Here is a 19,009-nt window from a genome sequence, read left to right as displayed (position 1 = left end):
CTCCTCTGGAAAGACATCCGGGAACTCACGCACTATAGGAACCTCCTCCACCGACCTCGGCCTCTTGGAATCAACCCGCGTATCCGACACGTACACCACAAAACCCTTACAGCCCTGCTGTAGACACTACCTCACCCTAGCGACCGAACAAAACACTGATCCAGAACGGGTACCCTCGCCGTACACTGTAAGAACTCCCCCACTAGGGTCTCGTATGGTCACTAGCTGTCGCTCGCAGTCAATAACCGCACCGAACCTGCTTAACCAGTCCATGGCCACAATGACACAGACATCCCCCATGGCAATAGGAACCAAATCAATCGGGAACTCAACACCGAAAATCTTGAGTACGCACCCACGGATCACCTCTGTGGCATATATCACCTTCTCGTCAACTATGGAAACTCTCAGAGGCTGACTCAGCGCCTCGCGACTAACATTGATGTGCTGACTAAAAGCCAAAGATACAAAAGACCGACTCGCACCCGAGTCAAATAGTACCAAGGCAGGTACAAAATTCACAAGAAAAGTACCTACGCATAACATAATATAAGCATAATACCTCAACATTACAATAAATACACGAAAGAATACATACCAGCCACGACATCAGGCACTGCACGGACCTCCTCCGCGGTCAACTGAAAGGCTCTCCCACGTGCCCTCGGCGCCTTGGCCTTCACTGTCCGACTCTCGGTAGCTCTGATGGCGGAAGGGGCAGATCCCTGAGGTTCTCCCTGCGCTGATCCCCGCAACTGCGGATATTCTGCCTTCCGGTGTCCGGTCTGGTTGCAATGAAAACATACTGCAAACCCCTTGGGGCAGTCCTTGGCCATATGCCCCTCCTTGCCACATTTGTAGCAAGATCCAGCTCTACATACTCCATCATGACCCTTGCCGCACTTTCCACAAGTGCGGCCCTTATGGCTCCCTGATTTGGGATCAGCGGGCTTGGCCCGCTTGGCTGCCGGTTGGAATTGTGCCGGTTGCCGATCCCTCCCCTGAGACTCAGCCTCCTCTCTATCTTGAGTCTCCAGCTCGATCTCCCTCTTCCAGGCATTTTCCTGAAGCTCAGAAAATGTCCGGTACGAGGAGTTCGCCATGAACTCCCGAATGTCTCGCCTCAAGATACTCAAATACCGGCTCATACGTGCCTGCTCAGTGGACACGTGCTCAGGGCAGAACATCGCCCTCTCGTGGAACATCCTGGTAATCACCGTAACAGACTCAGTGACTTGCTTGAGGGTTAGAAAATCCTGGGCCAAACGCTCCCTCTCCACCTAGGGAACGTACTCATCTCGGAACATGGCAGTGAACCTCTCCCAGGTCACCGCCGCAAGCTCAGCAGGCGAAAAGTGCGCTGTCACAAACTTCCACCAGTCCTTCGCTCCCAAACGAAGCTGGTTCAGCGCGAACCGTACTCTCAAATGCTCAGGAGATGAGCAAGGAAGAAACACCCCTCTATGTCATAAATCCATCTCATAGCCACCACCGGGTCCTGGGTCCCATCAAACTCTGGTGGTTTTGTGTTGCTGAACTCTCGGAACAGCAACGCATCACCACCCTGCGGCCTCGCAGCAGCAACAACTACGGTAGCCGCCGCAACAGCAGCCTCAAAAAGAGCAGCATAACGCTCGTCGAAAGTCTCAATCAGCGTGCTTTTAATAGACCCGAACATCTCTGGTATCTCTACCCTGATGGCCGCAACCACCTCCTCGTGGATGATCTGACGGATCTCCTCATCACTAGCCCCAACGCCCTCCGGCATATGACGTGTCGTCACCATGATCAATCTCTGAAATACAACATACGATAAATTAGAATCCATTCGAGTATACTCACACTCGACACTCATCCCTCCTTGATCCTTGGTATTCCGAAGATTCTTACTTGGACCGTACACCGCCCCGGTGCTTTCAGTAGTACGGGCCCAACACTACTGTCCACACCGTTTCAGTATACACCCCAAATCCTCCTCTTAGAATCCCAATTTCCATGTACTCTATCACTTTCTAACAGATCTCTCATAAGCTCCTCGCTGCTACCTATTCTCTCTCAAGCATCTCATAGCAACTCACCTCTCCCTAGAATAAGGCATCACAAATCAGGGCACTCTAGTCCTTATAGGAATACCTAGCCTACTTTAGCAAGAGAATACATCATAACAATCTCATAAACATATAATATAAGGGTATTTTGGGAAATCACCGTTTGGGCGCTGACTGATCATACACATGTTTCTCCTCTGAATTTCTCTAGAAATCTTTTACTTTTAGAAAATTTGGTTTCTTTTGAAAATATTTTCCAAATCCTCAGTTTGAGTTCAAATACTCCCGAAGGTGTACCCGAATCCCTCAAACCAAGGCTCTGATACCAACTTGTAACATCGTAAATTTCAAAACAAAATTTTCAATTTTTATAAAACATAATTCACTTAATATTCATAAAACAGCCATGTTTGAAATTCAATCCAAGTAATACAAAAATCCCAAGATCTCAAAATCATAAATCCCATGCGTGTACTGATCAAGCCGGCGCCTTCCCACGGTCGTCACTAGTACCTGAAACAAATAACACCAAACAGTGTACGCACAAAGCTTAGTGAGTTCCCCAAAATACCACATACAACACATATTAGCCACTCGAGGCTATAACTCTGTGGGTCCGTGCACCCAAACTCTGTGAACCCTCAGGTTCTAACTCTGTAAACATGCACAATATAAATCACAAAGAATAATGCAGCGCAACACATACACATATATAGCATACAAACACTGTATCACATAACTCTAGTTACCTACTCAAGGTAAAGTATAGTGAGAAGACTCACCTCACGTATCTCGGTAACTCGCAAGTCCCTGAAATCACTCGTGCTCGATCTCCCGATCTATAGTCCTCCTATAACACAATACATCTCTAAATAACACTTCATAACTAAGGTTGACTATCCCTTAACAAGTCAACATAGGTCAACACCGGTCAATGGTCAACGGTCAACTTTGACCGGACTCGGCGAGTGCACTATAGCGACTCAGCGAGTCTATGCGCATACACTGATTTCCCTGGGATCCTCACTTGACACAACGAGTATTCTCCTAGCTCGACGAGTTCCACCTGGCATGAGTTGTGGGGCCTCCACGACTCAACTCGCCGAGTCTCAAGAACAACTCGGCGAGTTCCAGCTTGACTAAGTCCACCTGTCAACCCACTCTGACTCTCCCTAACTCACTGAGTCAATCCCTTAACTCGGCAAGACCACTCGCTGAGTGGTGCTGGGCAATCTTCATGCTACTCGCCGAGTTTGTTCTTCAGACTCGGCGAGTCCATGCCATGCATCAACTCAAACTCACTCCTGAGGTCAGATCTGTTCCATATATTCATAGATTTGGCCTCCCCAAGCATGATAATCACGTAAAGTCCAAACCTTGGGGCTCAAACAACAACTATTTGCTCATAAATGATGTTTTAGCCCCATATCTCATAACTCTAGGCCAATGCTCTCATGAACCCTCATAAAGCTTAAGGAATACAGCTCTTTTGGACCTCTATGGATCTCATCTCAAGCCTTATCATTAATAGGGACGAAATCAACATCAAATCTAACCAACAAAGGGGTCAAGAAACCCTAAACCCCCATGTTCATCATAAAAACGAAAAAGGAAGCCAAGATATACCTCCAAGATGATGCTCTGAGCTCCAAAATCGCAGAATGTCCACTTCCCTTGCCTTCTCATAGCTAGAATCTCCTTTGCCTTGCCAAACCAAGCTCCAAAGGTCAATAATGGCCTCTTTTCTCCCCAAAACGCTCAAATCTCTTTAGGGTTTCTCTCTAGGGGTTGGTGGCCGCAAATGACGGCCATAAGCCCCTTTAAATAGGTCTTAAACCCTGGAAATTAGGGTTTCATTAAACAGCGTGGACTCGCCGAGTCCAGACGCAAACCCGCGTCCAAAATCGCGATCCTACTCGGCGAGTTTGAGCTCCAACTCGCCGAGTCCACTCACAATTCTTCAAAAAAAAATACACTAATAATAAATACTTGGAAATTCCGGGCTGTTACAGATCAAGCAAACATGATTGGAAGATCTACTTCCCAAGTTGCCATGAATATAGGCAATGACATCGATAGTCTAGAAATGATTCCTTCTCCTAAATGAAAGGAATTGGCCATTGTCAAAATCCTTGATCACAAGAGAAAGGACGGTTCTGGGATTGTCTCATGTGCCAATGCAAAAGAAGCCATTTGTTTCTAATGCCATTTGAAGGGACACTGGAAGCGAAGCTGCCTAGACTACCTGAAAGATCTAAGAGAAGGTAGAATCAAAAAGTTTGACTCTGCTTCTGGTAAGCCAATTATCTAACTCTATTAAGTTCCTATTGGTAGATTCTTAATATATGATGTGATAAGATTATATTTTGATATTTTGTAGGATCAAATGAAGCTTAAAGGAAAGGCATTCAGAGTCTGATCGCGAAGAGATGGATTTCGATCGCATAGTTTGGTGATTAGATTTTTGGACTTGCTTATTAAGAGTTGTGATAGATTGCTTAGAAATCTGTAATAACATAGTTTTTCATTTGTAATTACATTGTAAGGAAAAGTTTTTCCGCACAATTTTATAAATAAAGAATTTTTTTTGAATTTTATCTTATTTTATATTTCCTTGCAATGGCATATGTGAAAAATTGATGATTGTATTTTAACAATATGGATTTGATTCTTTTATTTATGGTAGTGTCAAAATTTATCAAATAAGGAAAGATTCTCATCACCCAAGTTTCAATTGGATAGAAACTTGGAATCATGAAACTTGTATTGTGTGATGTATGAGAACCTTCAACTTTGGGAAATTAGGACTAATTCCTTATTCACATGTAAATATGAGTCAAGTGAAGGACTAAGGGATCGAGTACACATTCTTGTGCACTTGTCAAGTCCACCACAAAGAACGATAAGACTATTCATTATGGTTTACTAAAGTTAGTAAATATGGTTAAGCTTACAAGATTAAGTATAATTCTGGGTCATTAAAAAGTCTCAATGTATAGCAGAACGAATAAGAAGAATCAAAGTCGGCAGAAAGAGGTCAGTGGGAGTCTTAAAGATCTTGAAAATTTCAAGAACTAATCAAGAATAAGCCTATTGTTAATCACTAGCCGACGACTTGAGGTTTGTAACCTATCGTGTTGACATATTCTTGTTTCTATGCCCATCCCAGCTAAAGTTGACTATACTTGTGAGTTTTATTAGTTCTCAATTGTTTGCATAACAACCTCGAAGCAATGATAGACCCTTGTGTTGCCAGATGGCAAGAAATTAATATTGAACAAGTTCAGTCCATATGAGTTTTGATTTGTCACTAACCTTGTCATGTGATTATGGTTTTGACAAATTTATATGGATAGGAACACATACACCATCAAATCTAAGTGTCATAAGGTTTATCTCCCATTCATGAAAATGATTGTGAGGAAACACTTTCACTAAGTAGATTTTAAGGAGATAGCATTTGTGATATTTGCATTCTAAAATTCGATCATGACTACCGCATCCCTCTTCATAGTTTGAATTGTGAGAAATGACAAAAAAGTTCTAAACATTCGAAACTTATTGCTGTTAGTTTTGAAATGGTTTAGACACACATGTGAGCTATCTAAGGAAAGGTGTATGACTTTGAGAAGCTTAGATAAAGGCTTATCAAAGCATCTCGTATCAGAAATCTAAATTGTGGTAAGAAAATTAATAAGTATTGATTTCTAGAAGTCCAGCTGATTTTGGATACATGTTAAAGCTAGTGAGAGCATAAGTGTTATGCCAGTATGATAATAATTATTATGCTAGTGGGAGCATAATTATTATGGTAAGTGTTGTAAGTTAGCAATGTTAATTATAGAAAACAAAGTTTTCAATTCGCAAAGTTGTAGGGTTTAAAAAAGTTGTTTTGCTATAATTAAGGGAGAGGATTTATACTTCAATTTTCAATTCTAAAAGCTTAGACTGAGATTTTTTAATCAAATTCAGTCAAAGACATATATGAATGTTATGTTAAAAAGATTCGACATAAGGAAATTATATATATGGAAATGTTATTTGCATTCTCAAATTCGATTATGATTACGATATCCCTCTTCATAGTTCAAATTGTGAGAACCTAGCATATAGAAATGTTATAGCAAAAGAGTGATCAAGTATCATGTCTTTATGTAAGACATTATGAATCATGTCCTATATGCTTCGGGTATAGGATCGATTGCATATGCTATAATATTCATGTGCTCTAATTTTCTAAATGCCTAGGGCATTAAGAGAGAAAAATGACTAGAACTGAATATGACTAAAGTGGTTAAACAACTGTGAAGGACAATCTAAGGTTCGCTAAGGATTGGTTGCTTGTGGATAGTTAGAAGTATAGTAATGAATGAACCATATTGATATAATTCTGAATAGATAGGTTACTGTTAAGAATTGATAATCATATGGCAATTATGGAAAAGTTTTCATGATAGGAGTTGGATATCAAGAATATGTGAGTTAGTTACAAACTTTTATGCAAGAAGGATGTTCAAAGGAATGTACTTTGAATGTGAGACTTCGCTTTCCATCGAATTGTCTTGTAACAATCTCCAAAGGAATACTTTGTAATACCGTTGGTCAAGTCTCTGTGACTTTTTGTACCTAGATATTACAAAAGGAATCTTTGCTTAATAGTTTAGAGCTAACACATCCTAATAGTAGCAAGAATTTCGCATTCTTACACTTAAAGATTTGAATTTGTGAAATGAGTTTAATTGGAAATGTTTACAATTGATTTATTTCAAAAAGTAATGACCATATGTAAACATAGTGTGCATGCTTGAAGCATGGGATAACTATTGTTTAATTTCAAGTATTAAGTTGATTATTCGAAAAATTATACAATGAATAATGAGTAATCAATATGGTGATTAAATAAAAGGTTTTTTATTTACGCTCACAAGTTTTGGGGCCATATAGGATTAGTATTATTATTGTGTTTCACTTTGCATGTTTTGACTTCCCGAACAATAAGATTATTCCAACTATCCACAGTCGATCATACTTTGGAAGTAGGTATGAAGCAAGACTGTCATGAGTTGGCTTGTAGATTTGTTTAATGTGTTAGGCATAGCAACAGTTGCTACACCATTCATGAGTACTTCTAAAATAAGATTTGAGTATTCGATCAACCCGCGCTCACTTGAATCACTTCATGGAATTTATCACGAGTGATTATGAGACAATAATATCATATAGTCTTCAAACCAAGATGTATGAGTTGTTGACTACGAGGTGGTTATGCATTGATGGGACGAAAAAGCATCAGTAACTTGATGTTATAAAATGTGTCGTTGTGCATGATTTGATGAGTAGTTAGTACAAGCATATAATGTCGAAGTTTGTATGTTCCCTTTTATCCTAAGAGGATTAAAAGCGATATCTTGGGCCCTTCGATGATTCTGTTTTGACTTATGTGTCGGGCCAGGTCAGAACTACATTGATGTGTTCAGTTATATTCTATGTCAGACTAATCGGAAGTCGAGAAACAAACTGCTGGACAATAAGTATGACATTGTTCCATGTAATTGTCCGGCTGATATCTTGAGAGCAGAGGAATATATGACCCCTTATCTAAAGGACGAGTCACTGACTAGATTAGAGTTCGACAACGGATTTTGAAAGCTTATGATTGCTAAGTCGGATCCTAGAGGTACATTGACAGTTATAGTTATTAGACTTATCTCTGTGGGAGACTCTTGGATTTAGTTTCTAAGCCATAACTATAAATGGGATGTACTTGACCCGATTGTAGCATGGTCCTTTTGGGTTGTCTTCATCAGTGCAATTTCATAAGATGAACTTTTGAGAATAATGTTATTTCTGATTTATTAATATATTATAAGTATAATATATTAATTGAGAAACAATATTATTTAATTAGCTTAGATCAAGAATTAGTTTGGAATTAATTTTGTGATCATAAGAGACTAATTAAATATATGGGGATTGATTGTGTAAATCAATGATATTTATAACGTGGGCTAAAGATCCATAGTTATTTAGGATATGCTAAACCATTAATCCATGGATAGTCCATGGAGGTTTAACCCATGGATCCTAAGTATATGAAAGGTCATTAAGGTTTACAAAGTGTAACCCTAGCATTTGCCACATTATAAATACATACACATAGTGTCAAAATCGGCCACCACTTGGTTCTATGAGTTTGAGATTGATTTTGTGCCAAATAACCTTTTCTCTAAAGCCTCCTCTTGCATATGGTGTTTGTGAACCATTAGAGGCATCACACTCGAGGTGCTAAAGCTTTCAAAGGTTAAGAAGTATAAGTCCTTCTAAGATGTAAGTCATGTAACTAGTTGTATTGTTCATTTGATAATTTGTATGCTAGTTAGGGACAATGCTTTGGAAAAATGTAAATGCGTGTATAATTAGAGAAAACATAGATCCAAAGCATTTAGGGTTGTATATGCACTTAGGAAGAGTTATAGTGCTCAAAACCCAACAAAAGTTATATAAACACGCTGTGTTGAGGCTTTAACATGTCGTGTCCAGAGAGAAATCAAGAACAAATTTGAATTAGTTTCATACCTAGAGATAATGTGAGATATAAAACCACAAGAAATAGAATGTAAAGAGGGCATCATCAAACAAAAAAAAAGTAAGTGAGCAGCACCAAAAAATAAAGATTTGATGCTAGATGAGCAGTTAAAATAACCTGCAACATGGATATGATGTATCAAAACTTCTACCCCATATTTACCACCAGTATCCTTCAGACTGAATAAGCGGCAACAACAAAATTGTTAAATTAGTTAAATGGGCGGCATCACAACACCAATAAGGATATAATAGATAATAGAATTATAGCCTTAACTCAAATCGATTTAAAGACCTGTACAGAACATATTAGAGCCAAGAAGTATCGAGAAGAAAAAAAGACAACACCAAAACCTCGGTCAAATAAATCCAATAAGTAATCTTTTGCTTCTCAGTCAAAAAATTATAAATTATGATTCCTAACCCACCAGAACATCCTTGGAAACCCTGGTATGAGATTTTGTGACAATGAATACTCTGAGGCTTTTTGTCAAATAGTTTGAAGGCGGTAAATGAGTGTTCTTTAAGAAATATTGATTTAAACAAGTTTAATCAATTTTACAGTACGGTTGAGTTGAGTAGTGATGCAAGAATTCGTTGTTCACGTACCTTGTCTCAATTTCATGGGCAAATCGAGATTTAGAGCAACGATAATTTCATTATGTTCTGTAGATAGGATGCCGATGGAGATGAGTCGGTGCGACGATGTTGCTGTTTGTTGATTTGGGATTTTGGGGATGGCATGTATAGTGATGTTGAACCTACGAATTGATATTGTAAATTCGTTCTTTATATCTATAAGTTGTAACTAGTGCATGAGTTAAGGGAAATATTTATAAATGTAGGATTTGTTTTTGTTTATTAAAACCATTATAAACAAAGTTCCGAAAATCTTGATTGGTCCGCAATTGGTTATTATATTCACACAATACTTACAATTTATATATAAACCTCTCTGTGTGTGTGTGTGTATATATATATATATATATATATATATATATATATATATATATATATATATATATATATATATATATATATATATATATATAGGTATGGCATGTATAATGATGTTGAACTGCGAATTGATATTGTAAATTCGTTCTTTGTATCTATAATTTGTAACTAGTGCATGAGTTAAGGGAAATATTTATAAATGTAGGATTTGTTTTTGTTTATTAAAACCATTATAAACAAAGTTCCCAAAATCTTGATTGGTCCGCAATTGGTTATTATATTCACACAATACTTACAATTTATATATAAACCTCTTCTCTCTCTGTGTGTATATATATATAATTACACTTCAGAGAATTTATTATCAGGAGATGTATTCGCGTTCTCAAAGTGTAACATAGTCATATATAAAGTAATATGCGTTGTCTAGGTGGTTTGGTTGGAACTTTTTGGTTGGTAATGTAGTTACAGGTTATTTATTCAGATCTAAGGTAGACTTTGGCATATCTAATGTATTACCAGGTCAATAAACAGGCAAAAACAATTTTATCCATCAATAAATGTTTCTTGGATCTTTCTGAAAATATATAGAGGCTGCATATATATGATGATATGGAATGTGTAACAAGTATTAGGGAAAATAAACCGATTATTGAGCTTCTTGTTTAGTGGCTTTTAGTTTCCAAAAAGAAGAAACACGTTTTCATTCAAACAATTAAAGGCAGATATTAACGTTTGATAAGTTGTTTGAAAGCTGAAGAGGCGCAATCCATTGTTTGGAACCCTATCCTTTCCATCTTCATGTCATAAACAACCTCCACATTCTGTTGTTGAAAGCTCCCAAAAACCCCAGCTGGTCCGTAATCCTCATTATCCATGCTCTGGAACAACAAACACTTAACCACTGTTGAGTTACGTGGTGCACCCATTGCGTAGAAGTTGTTCTCTTGTGGCAAAACCAGGCTCACATTGTTAATGAAATGGAACGTGATTGAAGGAAGAAGATGATCATCCACATCCATAGTTGTCATAGCATTTGTAACGTTGTTTATGCATGGGATTCTATAGCATAGATCAAACCCCGTTCGTGCCTCCACTTCAGTAGCTCGAGGGTAGTTTATGACAGATTCCAACTCCGAGAGAAGTAAAGAATAGAATGGCTCGGGTAAATGAGTGTAGGTGGTTCCTGAATCTATCAACATACCCCCATTGCCGGATGAATCAAAGTCTCTTAAGTTTGTAGGAACTTGAATTACCGAACCCGATCCAATGCCTATAGTTATGCCCTCTAATCCGATATAATAGTAATTAGGGTACATGGGGTTCTTTAACATTGGAGTGAACTGCAAATGTTCCTTTGAAGAGATTGCAAGATCTCCAACGACTAGAGGGCTCGAAATATTAGGGTTATTGGCAAACTTGAAAGCCAAAAAACAATGAGAGAAACCCTTTTGGAGAAACCCTAATTGAGAAGGTAAAGAAAGCGGACCTTTCCCGAACCCTGCGATTCCTAATGGCTCTTTATAACTTGATCCAACGCACCCAAATCCAAAATTGGTTACTTCCCTTGTAACACTGCCGTCAGCACTTCCATGGACTGTTAGGGTATCCCTAGTTAGGGTACCAGCTACAACACCTTCCCCATACGTATATATGAACGAAGGGCATGGTCTTGAGCAAGTGCCCTTGACTAGGGTACTCAAAGAGCAACCGGCAATGCTACAAGGATCATATGGGTTATCAGAGCTATGAACGTTGATACAAAACTCACTAGCACAAGAGTCCCGAACACAAGAAGATGATTGCAAAGGTGAAAACTTGGACATGGGCGTAGTATTTGTATAGTTGTCACAATCTATGCAGTTAAAAGAGAGATTTCCACAAGGTACCCAAGTGAGATCACTTCCAGTATCCATATACACTTGAATAACTTGTGGAGGTGAGCCCAGGTTAAGAGAAATTAGGTACCCATCCCTTACTCCTCTCAAGGGCTCCATCATATCCAACGTTGGTGGTGACTGGGATGAAACTTTAATGCTTAACGTTGATGATATTTTGGGGAGTTTAATGGTTCTCCTGATATTAGTTAAACCTAGGACTAGAGAATCCGAGGTTTTTGGGTGTTGTCTTGCACGGGAATGGTTGGCAATGGAGAAAAGGAAGACAAAGAGAAACAAGTTGCAAATAGTGTAAAACGTGAACAAAGAAGCCATTCTAGATTTGTTGGTCTTTTAACGATTGCAAAATACTATGGTATTTATAGAGAAAAAAAAACAATATTAATCTATATGAAGGCAATAATTCATAGTTTGGTTTGAAGAAGCTTTTACAAAGCCATATCACTCTATATATTACGTACATTTGTTTCATATTTTCTAATAAATCCCAAGAAATTACATGAAAAGAGGGGATCACCTCATGTAATTTTAATTTAGGGATTTATACAAAATTTGAAACAAGTATATTTAATAGAATGTTGATGTTGATATCGTATTTTTAAGAACAATCTTCAACCCAACATTGATTATTCAATCTATTAATTAATTATTTTAAATTAAATAAACTTATTAAATATACTATTTTAATATAATTTACTAACTAAACTTATTTATTAATTTATTTCATTTTTGTTAATAAATAATAAATAACTAATTATTTACTGATTTATTTTAATTTGTAAATAACTTAAGCTCTCACTACTAGAAACATGGTTTTTAGCGACAGACTAATAGCTCGCTATTCTGTCACTAAAGAACATTTGCGACAGATCAAAGACAGACTTATTCCCTAGCCGATTTAAACGTGGCTAATGACTAAGCTAGGGATTTGGCGACGGACTAAAATTTTCTTGCGACGACCTTAGTGACGAAATATCCATTGCAAATTGGTCACTTAATATATAGTTATTTATGATGATGGCGATAAAATTTAATGACAATATACCGTCGTCAATCCCTAGCAAACCACTATATCTGTTTTCTAACCCCGTAGCTAATCCTTCGCCAAAATTTAAGATGTGATTGTTTTCCTTTCCATCGCTAATCCCTCACAAATAAATGATATCAGCTTTTTTTTTTTATTTTTTATTTTTTATTTTTTATTTTTAATGAATCTAAAACAAAAAAGACCACAAACATCAAATAATTATACAAACACAAACCAAACATTAACATTTAAATGCCAAAAGCATCCAATAATTTTACAATCTAAAACCAAACATTAACATTAAAATACCAAAAAATCAACTATCAAAAGTTTACCAAAAACACTTAATATTAAAGTTTAACATTGCTTGATCACTTACGTCCGATTAAGGATCGGAGTGGAATTGGATTCCAATTCACGTTTAATCCCATGGAATTAGGCGAACCAAGTTCCACTTACTTTTCCTGCAATGGAAGGAAAGAAAATATTGTAATTGAATTGGTCTTCATAAATTAATAGTCACACCAAAATTAACAGCTCGTTTAGCATTTATAAAAAACAATGCAATATTTTTAATTAAAAAGGAAATTAAAGAACTAACCTTGGTCTCTAGGTCTTTCCATGTGCCCTTCTCTGATTGCCTGTAACTACCGTTATCAAGACATGTACTACAAGAACTCTTAAAGTGACATCAATTAAAATTATGCACATGTTATTTAAAGGTTTTATCCATGAAATATTATTTAATAAAACTAAAAATATGCTTGAAATCAATCATTTCGAGGAACTTGTTTTGGTATTTGCTGCCTAAAACCTACATGTAAATAGAGTCATAGAAGAAAGAACAGAGAACTTGTACCCTGTTTGGTGTGTATTGGATCAGAAAAAATTTGCAATTTTTGTCCCATCCGAAAAAGTGAAAAAGACAGAAATGTCCTCATACTCATCATCAAAAGTTCCACCTGAACAAAAAGGTCCTAAAGACGAAGCATCATCTAATCAATGTCAACCATGTAATTTGAAAGAACAACAATGAGCACATTCCCCTAATAAAAATACAAAAGTGGGAAATCAGAAAACTTATCACTAAACCTCATAATAACAAAAAAAAAAAAACCCAACTCCACATGATTTAATGATTTCAAGACCAAAAATCCATTGGACATAGTTTAAAAGATCAAGGATGGCTCATAAGCTGACAATTGTCAATATATATTTTTTGGGAAGGAAATTTCGATATATTTGAAAAGAATACCTGAATTACATCTACAATTGATACAAAACTAGTGTTAGCCTGAGCTTGAAATTGCGGATTGCCTCAAAGTTCTTTGTATATAGGGTATCTTCATTCAGTTCGGTTTGTATGTAAAAGAAGAATACATAATTCATATAAATGCAATAAAATGACCGTTTTACCCTTCTTAGTTATGTCTGGAGTAAGTGCTGATAGACAAAGATTGTTTCTTTTTTGGTCCCAAACATTCCTTGTCAACTCAACCGTATTTTACAAAAATGCAGTTATTTTTTAGGTGAAAAAAATTGGAAATAACTTGCATGAATCTTGGTAGTAGTCTTTAGATCAAGGAAGGATTTGACTGTGTTCCACCTAAACCTAAACCCGGAACATAAATTATTCAGCATACGAGAAAATGGAAGTGAAATAAAAAGAATAAAGTTGTGTAAAGAAGTAGACTAGAAGTCTCCCAAGCATGTGAATTGTGATGCACCGACCTGAAGTTTTTTATAGATATCCAAAATTTCCAATTAATGGAAAGCACTGACCTGAATTGTGATTGTTTATATTGATTCACTGAAGAGATCGCATATCTTCCACCTGTAAAAGAAATACAAGATTGTTGGCTAAATTACAATAATATCCTTCAAATTTATAACTAGTTTACTACCACCAATGTTTCTGTAAAGTACAAAATGATAAAGAATAATTGCAACAAAGAAAAGGACCCTTATGTTATCTCCAAGTGAAAAGAACTTGACAAAATATATTATTAAAAAAACAAGACATTCAATGGAGAACTTCTAACCGGATGTCCCATTTCCGTCCTTCCTCTAGTAGTGATGTAAGAGTAAATCTATTTGTTTCATATCCCTGTAAAGTATATGGATTATATAAGAATGGTGTTATATATGTACTCATAAACATTATTATGAGAAATTTGATTTCATACCAAGGCCAACAATCACCATCTAATTGCTTGTAAATAATATATGTGACCATCACTGTTTTTAATCACACTGTCCTTCTGAAAACAGAAGTCCTATCTGTAAGAATAAAAGAATTAACACTTTAAAGTGCTTAAAGAAATTGCAAATCATAAAAAAAAAGAAAAAAAAAAGAAAAGAGTAAACTTTATGCTTAATGTGATCTTGAAGAACCAAGGACACAAGTATATGAAAAATTACAAGTATATCTACCTCTCTAGAGTATTAGAAAAACACCCATAACATAGAGGGGAAATATCGGAAAATGAACATGATATCAAATTACTAATATTATGATTATCTTCTTGACATCTTGCTTGTTTAAATAGCCCAATCCTTGAAGCAAGAAACATACTTTAAGCATGTAATTTGGCTTAATGATTACTATTGTGACAACCAAAGATTGTCCAGTATGATGGTTTGTATATGTCATGCATTCTAGGATCCATGATTGAGTCTAAAGAGAGGGTATCATCAATTAATTACAATGTATGATTAGAGAAACTAAATTTACTTTCATTAGGAGAAATGAATATGTACCTTCATATGGGAATCATAGTTTGAAGTATCACAAAGCATGAAAACAAAGAAGACCTGAATTAGGCATAATAATGTAGTTTGTAAGAAGTAACAAACTAATGACAAGACATCTTTTAGCAATATAGTTGGGGTAGGTTAAGATGAAATTCGTAATAAATTACCAAAGAGGCATATACTATGAATGTTTGGAACATCAATATATAGCTTTATTTAACAATGATTTCCTAAAATACATAAGTATTTGATACTAAAGTTTATTGGTAAAAGATTGGAAGTGGCTTCTTTTTCTTGATCGGGTGTAAGGATGACCAAGGTTTTTGCTTCCAGAGAACTTATATATAATTATATATTACCATCATATTATGAAATCAAAAACCTTGTATATAAGGAATTATCAACTTCACCTGTGAGTTTCTGGGATAGTTTTTCATTCTTTTGGTGTAGGAAAAAAACTTACAACACGTAGTTTTTTCGAGCTCTTGATAGCCATTTTAAGATTTTCCAATGTCTCTTGATGAAATTCAATGTCACCCTATGAAAAATCAAATCGTGCAACTACACATACAAAAAGAGAGAAATAAGAAAGTATCAGTTAAGACACTTAAGACAGTACATGAAGCAATACATCAGCAAGTTCATTATAGAAAACTTGTCAAATTAATGAATGCAATTTCGGTTCATCTATACAAGTTCAATCAGTTTCCCTAACATAAACATGATAAACAAAAAGCAAAACCCTCCAAAACCAGAGATGTATTTCCACTTGTGTTGTCAAATGACGAGCAACTGAGTGAGATGCTTAGATATTTGAATGAATACAATGGAAATGTGTTACATTGTAAGAAAACAAAGTTCTATTAGAGAATTGAATCTTCAAAGTTTACATAAAATTAGGATAAAGTCAAAATTCAAAATTTTGACACATTTGACCCTGAAGTTAAAATGCATCTCCTATAAACCCGAAGTAGTTCTAAATCCTAAATTAAACAATAGAAAGTGAAGATCACCTAACCTACCAACTTGAAGGCAGCTCGAAATGATTTCAACAGCTAGCGATTTCGGGCCCAAGGTCCCGACGATCTTCGTCATGGCTAGAAAGAAGTCTAGACAACAGTAATCAAACAGGCGTCTCATTTAGATTTACAAAAAAGTTGAAAAGGAAAATAACTAGACAAAACAGTCTCAAGTTTTCCAATAACGTCCAACCTAATACCGAAAATTATCACATAAAACCTCTGGCAATCTCACAAGTTCGAAATTCAAGCAATCAGAGATACGATTACTAAAATATACTGAAAATATTCTGGGAGCTTACAATAATAAAAAGAAAAAATAATAATAAATTGTAATTGCAGGGGTTTGAATTTGATCCTTACATGTTTAGAAGCCACTTATACACCAGTAGAAACCAAAATTAGAAGCTGATGAAGAGTACTTGAGATTTGCTCGTGTTTACGATCGAGGATAAAGGAATGGCGTTAGCATGGGAAAAAGTGAGTCAACAAGGGGCGATGCAAGTGGACGGTGGTGGAGGTGATTTTATGGGCAGAGGAGGGATTTCAATGGACAGAGATTCATTTAGGGATTTGGGATGAAATTGTTCAGAGCTTTGGGAAAAAGGTAGAGGGAATTAAAACAAAATGGGGGAATGAAAAAAAAAAATAAAGAGAAGTGCGAATTAAAATAAAAGGAGGGAACGGTAAAACGAAGAAAAGCGGGGAATGAAAAACAGGAGTTGTCCATTTTCTACGAGAGATCGGCGAATGCCAAAAAAAAAAAAAGGTGTGTGATTTTCGTAATCCGTCGTTGTTCTCTCGTTAGGATGTTTTAATTTGCGACGGATTAGCGAGCAAACGTTTTTTTGTCAATAAATCCTTACAAATCTGTCATTGATCCATCGCTAATACCTCTCTAAAATTCTGTAAGTATTTTTTTTGAAATATTTGTGAGTTATGTTGCTGTTCCCTCAATAATCCGTCTCTGATTTGCTACAGATAGATTCCGTCTCTAATTTCATCGCTGAAAATCACGTTTCTAGTAGTGTTTTATAGATATATTACTTATTTTATTCAATTTAATTTTTCTTTTCTTTATTGGTATATAGGTCTATGTATAAATAGTAGTTCATTAAACTTGTTCCTTTTGTTCCTTTTTGCATAGAATCATACAAACCCTTCCTCGGTGATTAATATATTCTAAAAAAAATCAATCTTATTAACTTAACATTTTTATAACTTTATCATAAACACGTCTAAAATAAAAATTTAAGGTGGGTAAATCTAATATCCACCGAGCGTAAATACATATGAATTTGTCTCTTAGGAAGACTCGTATTCATCCTTATGAAGACTAACCAAAATATTCGTCGTTCATATTTATTCATATTACTAGTTTATAACTCGTGAGAACCACGGTTATAAAATTAATTAAATTTTCATATAAAAAATCAAAACTATTAATTAATTATTTTAACTAAATTATTATTTAAGAGAATTTTTTTTAGTTATATAAAATTATAATCGTTGATGTAAATAAATACATAAAGTTATATCATCTTATAATATGTATTAAATTTATTTTATTTTTCAATATAATGTTATTAATTTAATATAATTAGAGTGAGAAAATTTAAAATTTGAAATTTAAATAATAGAATCAATTATTAGTTTAATGTAATTAAAGTGAAAAAATTTAAAATTTCAAATTTGAAATGAATAATTAATAGGTTGATAAGTAGCATGATAATGGATATATAATATTAATGAGGTGTTCTAATTGTATGATACTTGTTAATATGAGATTAAACATATTCTTTTATTAGAATAGGGATATGATTGAATATGAATATTTGTGTCGCTAACAACTAATAATGAATTTAAAGAAGCTAATGTAGAATAAAATGATATATTTATGCCGTATACATTATTTCATAAGTAAAATGTCACTATTCCAATATCCATAATATTAAAATTGTAAAACAAAAAACGTTTGCTAGAATTATGAATTCCATGGCGGCAGGAATGATCATCATATAATTGAGGCATGATATTGTGCATAGATCATACATTTCTATGAGTTAATATCATAAAAACCCTTAAGTTTTCAAGGTTTTATCAGTTTTACCTAAAATTGAATTTTATGTTTGTTTTTATCCTAACATTTTCCAAAAAATGTTCGGTTTTACCCTTTTACTGGTGATAACAGGTTACCATTATATTAGCTTCGCAAAAAAACCCTTAAGTTTATAGTTTTTTACGTTTTTACCCTTAAGTTTATATTTTTTTTACACTTTTATCCTTTGTATTTTTTCATATTATATATATTCATGCAGAAAATTTATATTTATATACAATTTTTTTTTAATTAAGTATTGTATTTACATTTTTTTAATGTTATTTCTTCATATATATATATATATATATATATATATATATATATATATATATATATATATATATATATATATATATATATATATATATATATCTGTGTGTATGAGTTTTTTCTTGGATAAACCATTTAAGATGTAAAAAAAAGTAAATTAATATGTTTTTAGAACTACAAGTACATATTTTTATGTATTTAAAAATATACATGTCAATAAAAAAACTTGTTGAATCATAAACATGTTTACATAAGTATATACATATAATCTTAGAAGTGTAAGTATGTATTTTGATATATATATATATATATATATATATATATATATATATATATATATATATATATAT

General features: G+C 34.9%; 1 protein-coding gene across 1 annotated transcript; it reads right to left on the bottom strand.

The window, feature by feature from the left end:
- Positions 1–10,266: 10,266 nt before the first annotated feature.
- On the bottom strand, positions 10,267–11,590 carry LOC145013011 (Eukaryotic aspartyl protease family protein). Its single transcript, XM_078971815.1, has one exon. The coding sequence runs from the start codon at positions 11,588–11,590 to the stop codon at positions 10,319–10,321; it is 1,272 nt and encodes a 423-aa protein (XP_078827941.1). The 3' UTR covers positions 10,267–10,318.
- Between the last annotated feature and the right edge of the window lie 7,419 nt (positions 11,591–19,009).

The sequence above is a fragment of the Lactuca saligna genome, chromosome 8 (assembly GCF_052625555.1).
Source record: "Lactuca saligna cultivar CGN05327 chromosome 8, ASM5262555v1, whole genome shotgun sequence".
Lineage (NCBI taxonomy): Eukaryota > Viridiplantae > Streptophyta > Magnoliopsida > Asterales > Asteraceae > Lactuca > Lactuca saligna.
Note: the sequence above shows the minus strand (reverse complement) of the source record. Positions and strands in the feature narration are given on the sequence as shown.